The sequence below is a fragment of the Erpetoichthys calabaricus genome, chromosome 8 (genome assembly GCF_900747795.2).
Source record: "Erpetoichthys calabaricus chromosome 8, fErpCal1.3, whole genome shotgun sequence".
In the NCBI taxonomy this organism is placed as follows: domain Eukaryota; kingdom Metazoa; phylum Chordata; class Cladistia; order Polypteriformes; family Polypteridae; genus Erpetoichthys; species Erpetoichthys calabaricus.
The window spans coordinates 39,812,698-39,825,273 of record NC_041401.2 but is presented as its reverse complement, the minus strand read 5'-3'; the positions used below and the strand labels follow the sequence as shown (position 1 = coordinate 39,825,273).

General features: G+C 38.8%; 1 protein-coding gene across 1 annotated transcript; it reads right to left on the bottom strand.

The window, feature by feature from the left end:
- Positions 1-5,473: 5,473 nt before the first annotated feature.
- Positions 5,474-11,204, bottom strand: LOC127528980 (beta-crystallin A2). The gene is made up of 5 exons (XM_051931021.1): positions 11,108-11,204; positions 10,497-10,684; positions 8,955-9,096; positions 7,209-7,351; positions 5,474-5,704 (listed from the first exon to the last, which is right to left on the bottom strand). The coding sequence occupies exons 2-5, from the start codon at positions 10,652-10,654 to the stop codon at positions 5,557-5,559; spliced, it is 591 nt and encodes a 196-aa protein (XP_051786981.1). The 5' UTR covers positions 10,655-10,684; positions 11,108-11,204; the 3' UTR covers positions 5,474-5,556.
- Between the last annotated feature and the right edge of the window lie 1,372 nt (positions 11,205-12,576).

Here is a 12,576-nt window from a genome sequence, read left to right as displayed (position 1 = left end):
ATCATATTGGCAAACAGCGATCAGTGAAGATAGGAGATGTACAATGGGCAAGGAATGAAGAACAGAAAAGTATTTAGATATGAGCCTATAATAAGGGGGAACACACAGAGACAGACCAGGGGATAACCAGGATGAGGAGAGAAAGCCAGTTAAGGCTCTTATGGAGCTCTCCTTTGGGAAAACGCTCAGATGTAAAAAAAAAAAAATGCGCTAAAAAATCATTATTATTCATCAACAGCCACCGTGAATCTGAAAACAAGTATGGAGTTTGTGTCTTCCATGTAGTATGAGGAACATTACTTTTAAAAGTAACTTAGTTACATTACTCATTAATTTAATAAAAAGGAGCTTCTTCTTCATCTTTTACCACTTCTATGTGGGGTCAATGTGCTTGATCAACCTTCTCCAAACAGCTTGGACCTACACCTTCTCGCCAGTCAATCCCTTTTCCTTCATACTGTATCTTCTTTTACTTTATCCGTCCACCTCTACTCTGGCCTTCCTCACTTTCTCTTCCCCTGTACTTCCATTCTCATCACTCTTTTGGCCACTTATTCATTGCCTGTCCTCATTACATGTCCATACCACTTCAAACTACAGTACTTTCCTCTACTTTCATCGATATCTGTTCCACTTTTGTTGAACCTCTGATTGCCTCATTTCTTATTCTGTCCTTTTTTGTAACTCCACACATCCTTCTCAATATTCTCATTTTGGCCACATCTAACTTCTTCTTCTTCGCCCCCTTAACTTCCATGTCTCAGCTCCATACATCATTGCTGGGTTTACAACTGTCTTAGAAACCTCACCTTGAGCCTTCTTCAATTACATAATACTCTTGATACCTTCTTCTTCAGTAACTGCTCCATCCACAGTGCACTCTCTAGTTTTCAGTATATACAGTATATAGTGATATAGATACCTACTGTATTATGAAATGTAATGAGTTACAACCAGTGTGTTACTTTTGCATTACTTCTTCTGCACATTTGGCTGGCCAGTATCTGTTATTAAATTCTAAGCCCATCACAGCAAAACATTATTGTATTCTTGTGTTTTATAAATATGTTCAGTTCTTCATGTACTGTGAAGTAAATAACATCATTCCTGCTTTTTTCATTCTCAATCTAGCCCACCACAGTATGGGAGGTATTTTCCAAAAAAAAAAAGTAATTGAAAATTAGAATTATAAAATCAAAATACAATCTCTCTTTTGCTGTTTATTTTTCAAAGTCTGTGCACAAGAATGCTGTAAAATTTAAAAATAAAATGAAATAGCACCATTTCCAATTTTATTTTCAGCCAGAACAGCAATGAAACTGCAAAAATGAAAAGTAAAACACAAATAACCACTGGCAGCACCTGCCGATCACTGGATTTTCTTTTTTTTTAATTTATTTTATTGTAATCATTCGGTACATATAGATCAATTTTTACAAAAAATAGGATTGAAAGCAAATCAAACCCCACCCCTGAGAAGGAGAGCATGGCCAGGAGTAATACTTAAGGCTTGTAAACATGCCTAAATTATTGAGTTTAATAGGGCAAAAAAAGATAAATGGAGAAGGAAAAGAAATGTGGAAATAATTATTTCTTCTTATTCTAAAATATTATTGATTAAGTCCTGCCAGGTTTTGAAAAAATTCTGTACAGATCCCCTAACTGAGAATTTGATTTTTTTCCCATTTCAAATAATATAAAGCATCGGTTTCCCACTGACTTATTAGAGGAGAGTTAGGATTCTTCCAACTTAACAAACTCAGTTTGTGTGCCAAAAGTGTAGTGAATGCAATCACAGTTTGCTTGTCCTTCTCCAGTTCAAATCCATCTGGAAGAACACCAAACACAGCTGTTAATGGGTTAGGAGGGATTGTGACACCAAGGCTGTCTGAAAGGCACTTAAAAAATTTTGTCCAAAATGATGTTAGTTTGGTGCAGGCCCAAAACATGTGACCCAGTGAGGCAGGAGCTTGGTTGCAGCACTCGCAGGTTGGATCTTGCCCTGGAAACATTTTGGACAGTTTTAAGTGAGACAGATGAGCTCGATATATAATTTTGAGTTGAATAATTCTATGCTTTGCGCATATGGAGCTCGAGTGAATTCTCTGCATTGCTACCTTCCACTCCTTTTCTCATATATTAATTAAGAGCTCTTTTCCCCATTGTCCTCTTGGATCTTTGAAAGGAAGGGACTCTAATAAAATTTTATATATTGCAGAAATGGTGTCTAAGTCCTCGAAGTTGAGCAGTATTTTTTCCAGCATGGTGGAGGGTACGAGATGAGGAAAATCGGGCAGGTTCTGTTTGACAAAGTTTCTAATTTGAAGATAGTGAAAGAAATGTGTAGCTGGGAGGTTAAATTTGGAATGTAATTGTTCAAAGGATGCAAAGATATTGTCTATATAAAGATCTCTGAGCAATTTAATCCCAAATCTTTTCCAGATATTAAAAACTGGATATGTAAGTGAGGGTTGAAAGAGGTGGTTCTCTTGCAGGGGTGGCACAGATAGAAGATTTTCCATCTTAAAATGCTTTCTAATTTTGTTCCATGTTCTGAGTGAGTGAAGCACAATTGGTATATTAGTATATTTGCGATAACTTGCATTTATTGAATTTTCATTTTGCACTTAACATTTTTATTTTCAAGTTCTCACCATGCAAATATATTTTAATTAGAGTGGGTCAATGGACGGGGCTTTACACCTCGATTTCCCACCATTCTTTGTCCTTCATAGCTGTAGCCATTTCAATCGATAGAATACTTCTCTCTTCGACTGTGTTTAAACTGTGTGACTTTGATCTTTTCACCTTCGTATTCTGACCTTCACAGCAAAACTGTTTCACAAAATCCAAAGACCACACAAAATGTAGTTCTTTAGTAATTGATATGCTATTTATTACAATATTTTAATTTTAATTTCCTTTTTTGCAGAAAATACCTCCCATAACCACTGCACACTGGCTCCTGCGTCAGCCGATCACACTGTTTCAATATATCAATGGAAAACAACCAGATTAAAACTCAACTGACACTGCATTAATATGTTTCTGTTATCAAAATTGTACGTAGTGAAATCTTTTCTGCTTGACTGCGATAACAATAAAGTAATTACTGCATTAGGTCCTTCATTACTCCAAAAAATAATTCCACTACATAACGTACATTATGTTTAACAAGTTACCCCCAACACTGCTCCTGACATAGTTCTGCTGAGTTCAGAACTATACGTTCAGCTCATCTATATAAAATTAGCAATTTCTGAAATAGTAAGGCAGATTATTTCAACCAAGAGAAGAAATAATGTGATCACATGAGCATTTGCCTCTACAAATTTCTTTGTGGACGCTTTGACCGTTTTCTACACATGGCTGCTAAAAGCATGCGTGCATGTGCAGAATACAAAATCCTTAACTTTAACTCAGTTTAGTGTTTCTCATGAAGAAACCTACCTTTGTTAATTTGCTTGCTCACAGAAAACTTTCTCTAACCAGGATAAGCATTTATAAGGCAGTTTTGAAACCAGGTTTCTGTGAATAACCGGGTTATTAAAGCATATGCTAATGTACTCATTGGCTGTTTTGGTGTGGTTGAGAAAAATTAACCCTATCCTGTGAAATAGACAAAAAGTGAATAAAATAATGTATTAATTAGTGATAAATACCAATACTACAGAGTCTAACTTCATAGCTGGGCTTTACTCCCCATTTAAAACACCATTCTTCACCCACTGATTTAAAAGTTTGCCTTTAAAGGTGATATACAACCATCTTCAGGGCTTACTGGTCTGACAGAGGGAAAATATGCAGTGAGCGGCAGTTCTTTGGGCAAAAAATGCCTTTTAGATGCCAGATGTCAGAGGAGAATGGCCAGACTGGTTTGAGAAAGGCAACAGTAACTCAAATAACCACACGTTACAACCAAGGTACGCAGAAGAGCATCTCTGAACACGCAACACGTCAAACCTTAAGTAGATGGGCTACAGCAGTAGGAGACCACACCAGGTGCCACTCCTGTCAGCTAAGAATAGACAACTGAGGCCACAATTCACACATTCTCACCAAAGTTGGTCAGTTGAATTGGAAAAATGATTCCTGGTATGCTGAGTCTCGATTTCTGCTGAAACATTTGGACGGTAGGGTCAGAATTTGGCATCAATAACATAAAAGCATGGATCCATCCCTCCTTGTATCAGCAGTTCAGGCTGCTGGTGGGAGTGTAATGATGGGGGAGAAGTTTTCTTGGTAGACTTTGGGTCCCTTAGTGCCAATTGAGCATTATTTAAATGCCATAGCCTACCTGAGTATTGTTGCTAACCATGTCCATCCCTTCCTAACCACAGTGCACCCATCTTCCGATGGCAATTTCCAGCAGGATAGCACATCATTTCACAAAGCTCAGATCATCTAACATTGGTTTCTTGAACATGGCAATGAGTACTCAGATGGCTTCCACAGTCACCATATCTCACTCTAATAGAGCACATTTGTGGTGAAACAGGAAATTCGTATCATCGATGTGCAGCTGACAAATCTGCAACAACTGTGTGATGCTATCATGTCAATATGCATTAAAATCCCCAAGGAATGTTTCCAGCACCTCATTAAATCGACACCACAAAGAATTACGGTAGTTCTAAAGGAAAAAGGGGGTCCAACCCAATGCTTGCAAGGTGTACCTACTAAAGTGATAGGTGAGTGTATGTGTATACTCTTAGAAATAATGGTTCTTTAATGACACTTTATGGTTCTTCACTATTTCTTGACAAAGCACCATTTCATTCTATTGAAGGGTTCTTTGGATATTAAGTTCACTTCCGAATAGGTTACAAAAAATGGTAGGCTGCCTAGAAGGACACTGAAAGATTAGGAAATCTGGGACTTAATTTGTGTTATTGCATGCAGTAAGATTCAATTTAAAATTGTGCCATATTGGTATTTCACAACCCTTTTGCCATCTATTCATGGTTATTTACTGTGTGGAGCCTATTATGGATCTAAATAAATCAGAGGTTCTTTCAGGAACCTTCATGTACATGGGGTTTTTTTGTAAACCAAAAAATGGCTCCTCTATGGCATTGCTCTGAAGACCCGCTCTGGTACCTTTATTTTTAAGAGTGTAGATGGGGCAAACATGAGACCATTTTTTTATACCTGTATTTCTAGTGCTCTGAAAACAGTTTAGGTAGAATGTGGATGCAAAATGTTGACAAAGAGGCATTGTCACTAAGGTCACTTACTCGTCACTAATATCTTTTTATCTTTCTGAAGAGTCTTTGTTCTGGTGACTGGTTTGCTGAGGTTTTTAGTCAATTGATATTTGTGAGGAACAACAAGCATCTTTGGCAAGTTAAGAGTACAGAGATACTGCTCAAAAATACCATCAGCCATCATAAGATGTTATTTATTAAACAAATAAATGCAACATTGTTATCCAAAGAAGAGTTTCATTATAATAATTTGGCAGAACTACTCGTTTCCACTCTTTGAATGATTCTTTTATTGCCTGTTATGGTAGATTTCATGCTAATTCAGAAATATCATCCTGCTCAGGTTGATTTAGTGCTGAATTCTGCGGATAGACTGGATCTGGTTGGTGTGAGCCTGGGTGCTGTACTCGTTGTAGTTCCGGAACTCTCCATTGTGTCGGTCTCTTTCCAGGACGTACTGGTACCCACGGTATCCTGGGTACTGGTAAGCAACCCAACTGGAAAATAGAAGACATAAAGCAAAATTAAACATGTCAGCTGTGGTCCAGGGCTCTTTTGATGGAGCTGTGCATGACTAGCTTACTGCAGCAGGTGTCAAAGGAGAGACTACATCTAGTGTCTTTCTCCTCAGAGTAAGGTCAAGGAAAAGAAATAAAAAGCTGTGATAATCCAACTGCACAAAGTAGGTGTGGTTGCAGGGAAAATACAATATGTCCATGAAAAATTAGCAAATAAAATAACACCAAGCTGTCCAGTTATACAGGCATCATCCCTTGTGTGGTGTGCTGTTTTCCCACATTATTGTGAAGAGCTTCTGCTTATCATATCATCTTCTTTCCGTCTCTCAGCATCGGCTCTGTCATACAGTAATTAGATGGTCAAGTCACTCTGCCTTCTGGTGACTGTTATTGTCCCTGAAATCATAAGCACTTTTCTATCTTTAAATGGGCAGTCCACCAGGGAAACTTCCAGAAGGTCTGGTTCCATGTTTTGAGAATAATGGTTACTACATATCCCTAGATGGATCTTTCCTGTCACACCTGTCAGCCCAAAGGAGGCTGTTCAACCTCCCACCACCTGTCCGAGCTTCCACTCTTTCTCAATCGGAGAGACAGTTTTTGGTCCTACAGATAGGCTGTCACAATCACTTTCTTGTTCAGAGGCATACAGGAGTCAAATTCCTCTTGGTGTCTCCTGTCTACTCACACCAGACTACAAGGAGCTCACAATCTGTTCCTGTGGGCCTGTCTCTGTTCTGGAGGTCCTGCCTAGAACCGTCCTGCATCCTGTGCCTTCGTGGTAGCTTTATCATTGGAAATCTTTTGCATGAATTAAATATAGTATAAACATATTTGGATCTAATTTGTCCATTGTTTATTTATTTTTCTGTTCTTGCAGATAGAAAGGCTTACTAGGATTATTTTGTAAATGAATATTTTAGAATACAAGGAAAGGTTTGACGAGAGCATTCCCTCAGTGTCACACAGTTCAGCAGTTCCTATTTCTTTTAAAAGTATGAGAAATGGCTGCTTTACACAAACTAAACATGACGTGACTGAAGGATAAATCAGCTGTCCTGCGATGCACCCAAGGCTTCAAGACAGACTGCAGCCCAGCTCAGCCCAGTCTTGAAGTGGGTTTTAGGATGTTGTATTATCATATATCATAAATTAATTGTGCTTGTCACCATTGTACTAGACACATCTTAACAGTACTACTGGCTCACAACTGCATGACGTTTCCAAAAGTGTTTACTTTATTTCTGCTGAATTCATATTCAATTAATGTTAACCTCTGAGGCAGTTTGTTTCTATGAGTTACCCATAAAGTGTACGCCGTCCTCTGAGCTACCTAGCTAGATCTATTAGTTAAACCTCCCTTATTGTAAAAGCGGTTGTTAGAATGACTTGTGAATGGCAGTCATCTTTACCTTCATGTTTTCTAAATGTGCTACTTTCATTCGATTTATGTAAAAAGTCACAGCTGAATGAAGGGACTTACGCGCCAGAGTTAACTTTGATTGAAGGAACTTCCTTGCTGCACCATCCCATGGCTTGCAGCGATGGGTAGTCATCACACATTTCAAACTTACGACCCTGGAAGTCCTCACACTCATACAGAGTCACTTTGCTGTCACTGTGGTTCTGTAGAGAAAGAAGAAAATACTGTAAGGTTCATCCCTTAAGAAATCCATCCCTGTCCTCATGTATGAGTACACTGGCTTCTCAAGTACGTAGAACACGGAGTTTTCCCTATTTTATCCCCTATTTGTCTATCCAGGAGGCTCAAGTTTAGAATGTGTGAAAGGCCAGCCAGCCTCATCTCATTTTGTTTATGGCTCTTATTCTTATTTTTAATCTGTGACACTTAATTCACTCTCTTTGTCTCATTACCACATTTGATGTCCCATTCGCTTGGCATCCCTATCAGCAAAGTATGTTCAAATTATTTTTATTTACTTACTTATATTTGGGTGACACAGTAGCATAGTTGCCACATCGTGGTCCTATCATCCTGGGTTTGACTCTCACTCATGGTCATTGTCTAAATGGAGTTTACATGTTCTACCCATGATTCAGTTGTTCTTCTTCAAGTCATTCTAATTTTCCACATGTGTTTTATTTGCCTAGTGAGAGGCTGTGTGGGCTTGGTGATAGACTAGTAACTCTATCCAGAGATGCTTCCAGCCTTGCAGCTGGAGTTGTTAGAATATGGTCTAGCCCACCAAAACCCTGAATTGGGTTAAGCAGGTCATTGCTGGGGACCCCTCGTGCATATATTTATGCTCACATTTATCCACGGCCAATTTAGAGCCACCAATCAAACATACACATCTTTGATGGTGTTGAAGGAAAATTAAAGTACCAAGAAGATAATCATTCAGGCATGAGATGAATGTTCAGACTCCACTCGGAAAGTGACTGGACACGGGATTCAAGGATGGATCTGTGAAGTAGTAGCACTATGTTGGCGTCCTTTAATTATTGAATTTAGTGTATTACTTTTATCTTTAGTGTCCTGGTGGTTTATGACATGCGAATAGTTTAATCATAAGCCTTTCTTCACAGGCATTTTAGTGTAGGGGCTAATTCTGTGGACTTCAGACCACAGGATTGCAGTTTCAGCTCTTGCTTTTGAGCAGGTCAGTCACACATAAACAAGTACACTCTACCTCTGTATTTGTACGGCATCTGTAGATGGTGTTACTCTACAGAAAGGCTTTATTGTGCTTACTCCGTTTAAGGGCACAATGGATTATAAAAACACAGAATGAGAAAGAGCCAAAAGTGAAACAAAGGCTTTTAGTAACAAACAGGGGGTACAATGTGGGGACTACAAAGTAACACTACGCATCATCAAAACTCTTGAAGCCCTGAAGCATCCTAGGCCTACATAATAATCAAGTAATACCAGACATTCATCTACATATTTGGTTTCATAATCAAATAAACTGTGGAACAGAGAGTAATGACAGTGAAGGAACATTTCAAGAAGATCTTGATATTGATGTCAAAGGCACAAACAACAAGATGTACTGGAGATTGGTGAGGTCAGCACATTGGGACTAAGCAGCATATAACTGCAGCCGTTTGACTTGATATACTGTAATTGCACACTAATCTTTCTTTTACATGCCCCCCTCACAAACACATTATGATGAGGTCCTGCACTAAACAAATAACAATGTAAGGCAGCATATGAGTGATTGATTAACACATTGCCTTTTACAAGGACATTGTTACTTACAGCACAGCGGATTGGTCGGAAAGAGAGCAGGTGTTCAGTTCTGTAGCCACTGTTCCCACTCCAGGCCTCCCAGCGAGGATAATCTCCTTTCTCAAGTATGAACTGCTGGCCCTGGTACTCAGGATACTCATACCCTACCCATCTGTCAGACACAAACAGGAAAAGGTAATATGGCAAAATGTGAAAAGACATCATTGCTCTTTCTATGAGGCAAAAACAAATTGCTTGTCATTTTTATAACTAATGAATATTTCAAAGAGCTTCAAAGAAGACAGGAAGGTTGAAAACAATGCACTTTAATCTATCGTCAGAGCACATCCTCAAAGCAAACAAAAGATTGCAATACACAACAGGTGCTCTTATATTATATCATTGTCATAATAAGTGGGTTTTAAAAAAATCAAAAAATTAAAAATGAACAGCAAACCACTGTTATTTCATAAAGTGCCTTTTAATAGCAAACACCATCCCAAGGCTCTTGAGCTGGCAGGAATTCAACCAGAAGAAGCCTTGTAGCTAAACATCTAGTTCCATATTTATTATGTCAATCTGTTCTTGAATAATATAATTTAATATAATATAATATCCATCCATCCTGCTATATCCTAACTACAGGGTCATGGGGGTCTGCTGGAGCCAATCCCAGCCAGCACAGGGCACAAGGCAGGAAACAAACCCCGGGCAGGGTGCCAGCCCACCCACACCAAGCATTCACTAGGAATAATTTAGGATCACCAATGCACCTAACCTGCATGTCTTTGGACTGTGGGAGGAAACCAGAGCACCTGGAGGAAACCCATGCAGAAACGGGGAGAACATGCAAACTGCACGCAGGGAGGACCCGGGAACTGCGAGGCAGCAGCGCTACCCACTGCAACACTGTGCCGACCTTAATATAATATAATATAATATAATATAATATAATATAATATAATATAATATAATATAATATAATATAATATAATATAATATAGTGGTAAGTTTTTTTACAAAGGTCTTTTGAGATTGAAGTAATATTAATACTAATTGGAGTTAGACCCTTGCTGCACAAATGTTCAGAGTATTTTTCATTGGCACCCTAGCTGACAGGGAATATCCATCCATCCATTCATCCATCCATCCATCCATCCATTATCCGACCTGCTGAATCCGAACACAGGGTCACGGGGGACAGAGAATTTCACTGAACTAAATTCCATAAAAGATTTTAATTAAAAGTTACAGGAGGCATCACTTTTAAGTTAAATCTTTCCACATTCAGACATCCGGCACCTTTCTGTTAAAGAACAAAGCTATCAGATAGATCTTAATAAATTATTATTGTAAGTATTAAGTGAGTTTTGTCAATGCTGCTTGCAATTCTGAGGCCCATAAGAAAATGCTTACGTTAATGAAGAAAATACAATACACCAAGATTCAAAAGCAGCTTTTTAAAGAACAACAGAATTTTTTACAGCTCTTCTTTCTTTAGCACCAATGGTTACAGAAATGAGAGACAAAGACCTGAGATAGAGTGTGCAGAGGAGAGAATGCAGAACTTACGGGCCATTCTCCACCTTGACGGAGCGGATCTTGTGAAAACCCCGCTCCATGATGTTCTGACACTCCATCATGAACTCACATCGTTTGCCCTGGAAGTTTTCTTCCTCCCACACGGTGATTTTCCACTGTCCCAAGTGTTCTATCTGTTGTGTGGTCATACTTGCTGTTGTTGCTTGTTTCACTATTTTCTGTACTTATTTACAAAACATATAAATAGGTGAATATTAAAAATAGTTTAGTAACTCAACAAACTATAGCCAGATATCTCCCCCAAATATGAATCAGTCCTTTAGTTTCAAATGTAAACTTTTTTGTATAATAAGAATTTATTTTTAGTCTGTTTATATCCATTATATCTGTAGTGAGAAGTCAAGCAAAATGACACATTTTATTGGCTAACTAAAAGGATTAGAATATGCAAGCTTTCGAGGCAACTCAGGCCCCTTCTTCAGGCAAGATGTAATTATATCCATTATATCTGAAATACTTCTCAAAATATTTGGATAAATCAACAAATGACCCAAAATTGTGTCTTTTCAAGTTGGACAAATTGTTCCTTCATTTCATTTCATTCATTAATTTCTTTCCACACTGTACAGAGTAATACTTACATTCTGAAGTGGACAAATCCAGAAAAAAGTCAATGTCGGGGACAAGTCTCCCTTTAGTGCTTTTATAGTGCTAGGCCCCAGATGAAATGCAGAATTTGCACAACCTCTGCCCACTCAGCAAGGCCCGGCTGAAAGAGCGTATTAGTTCAAACTATTGTTGCGCATCTCTGGGTCCATTGTGAACGGCTTAGCAGTTCTGACTCATCAAAATGGAAGCTGGTGCTTCACGCGTGATTGACAGCCCCCTTCAATACCAATAAACTGACACAACAGTTTGATTTGGAAACAGGATAAAACCAGCATTCGGGGAGATTAACGAGTGAGATGGCGCTTCGAGCAGCCGTGTGGCACCTCACTTGTATTTCTAAATTAAAGGAGGCGAGAGATGCTCATTCTTTAAAGTCTCCTGCAAACCTGAAAGAGACAAGAGCCAAGACATTATGTAAATCATATTATGCAATGTAAAAAAAATAAGGACATGGAATCTATTTTAGCAATCTTCATACTCCTGGGTATCTTCATTAATGAAGATTATTATTATTACTATTATTATTATTATTCATTATTCTTATTACAGACTCCTGCTCACTGACTAAGACTATGCAGGTTTACAAAAAGACTGGACAGATTTTCCTTAATACTGTTCTTTCAATAATTTATCCATCTATTAATTCAATGAACATGTTTAATCCAACTCATGATCATGATTTTTTATCCATCCATCCATCCATTTTCCAACCCGTTGACTCCGAACACAGGGTCACGGGGGTCTGCTGGAGCCAATCCCAGCCAACACAGGGCACAAGGCAGGAACCAATCCCGGGCAGGGTGCCAACCCACCACAGGACTGATTTTTTTATTACTGTTCAAATTAATTACAGAAAAAAAATCACCAGCATCTGCAGAAGTTACATTATGTATCAGCCCTGGTTGCTGATGAGAACATTAAAGAATTTACTAGCAGCCATACCACCTGCATTTCAGAATATGTTATCCACCTCAAGCCTGCATATTTAGGCCAAACCAGTATGTGGACAGGAGATCATCTAGGAAAAGCTTGGGTTGATGCTGTAAGAGGGTTTGGTGAGGCCATCAGTGAGCACTTACCTGTGGTCTTTGTGTGGATCCCAATGCCCCAGTGCAGAGATGGAGACACTGTCCTGTAAAAATGGGCACCTTCCTTCGAAAACCAAGGTCCTGGCTCTCTGTGATCATGAAAGATCACTGGGCATCACTGGGCAAATGAGTAGGGTGTTTCCAGATGTCCTGGTTAAATTGCCCTCCATGTCATGGTCATTTTGTCCCCTCTAATCATCCCCTGCACCTTACTGGCTAACTATCTCTCTCACCCCTTCAACACCTAATATCTAATGTGTGTTGCGTGTACTAGCACAAGAATGGCTGTCATCACATTATCCAGGTTAATGCTACATATTGGTGGTGCTTGAAGTCGTTCCCTATTGTCTGTT

Excerpts from the sequence above, each read along its gene's own strand:
- LOC127528980 (XM_051931021.1), bottom strand. The coding sequence starts at position 10,654 with ATGACCACACAACAGATAGAACACTTGGGACAGTGGAAAATCACCGTG. Across the intron at positions 9,097-10,496 it reads GTCAAGGTGGAGAATGGCCC|ATGGGTAGGGTATGAGTATC; the intron begins GTAAGTTCTGCA and ends TGTGTCTGACAG. Across the intron at positions 7,352-8,954 it reads TCCGACCAATCCGCTGTGCT|AACCACAGTGACAGCAAAGT; the intron begins GTAAGTAACAAT and ends CTTTCTCTACAG.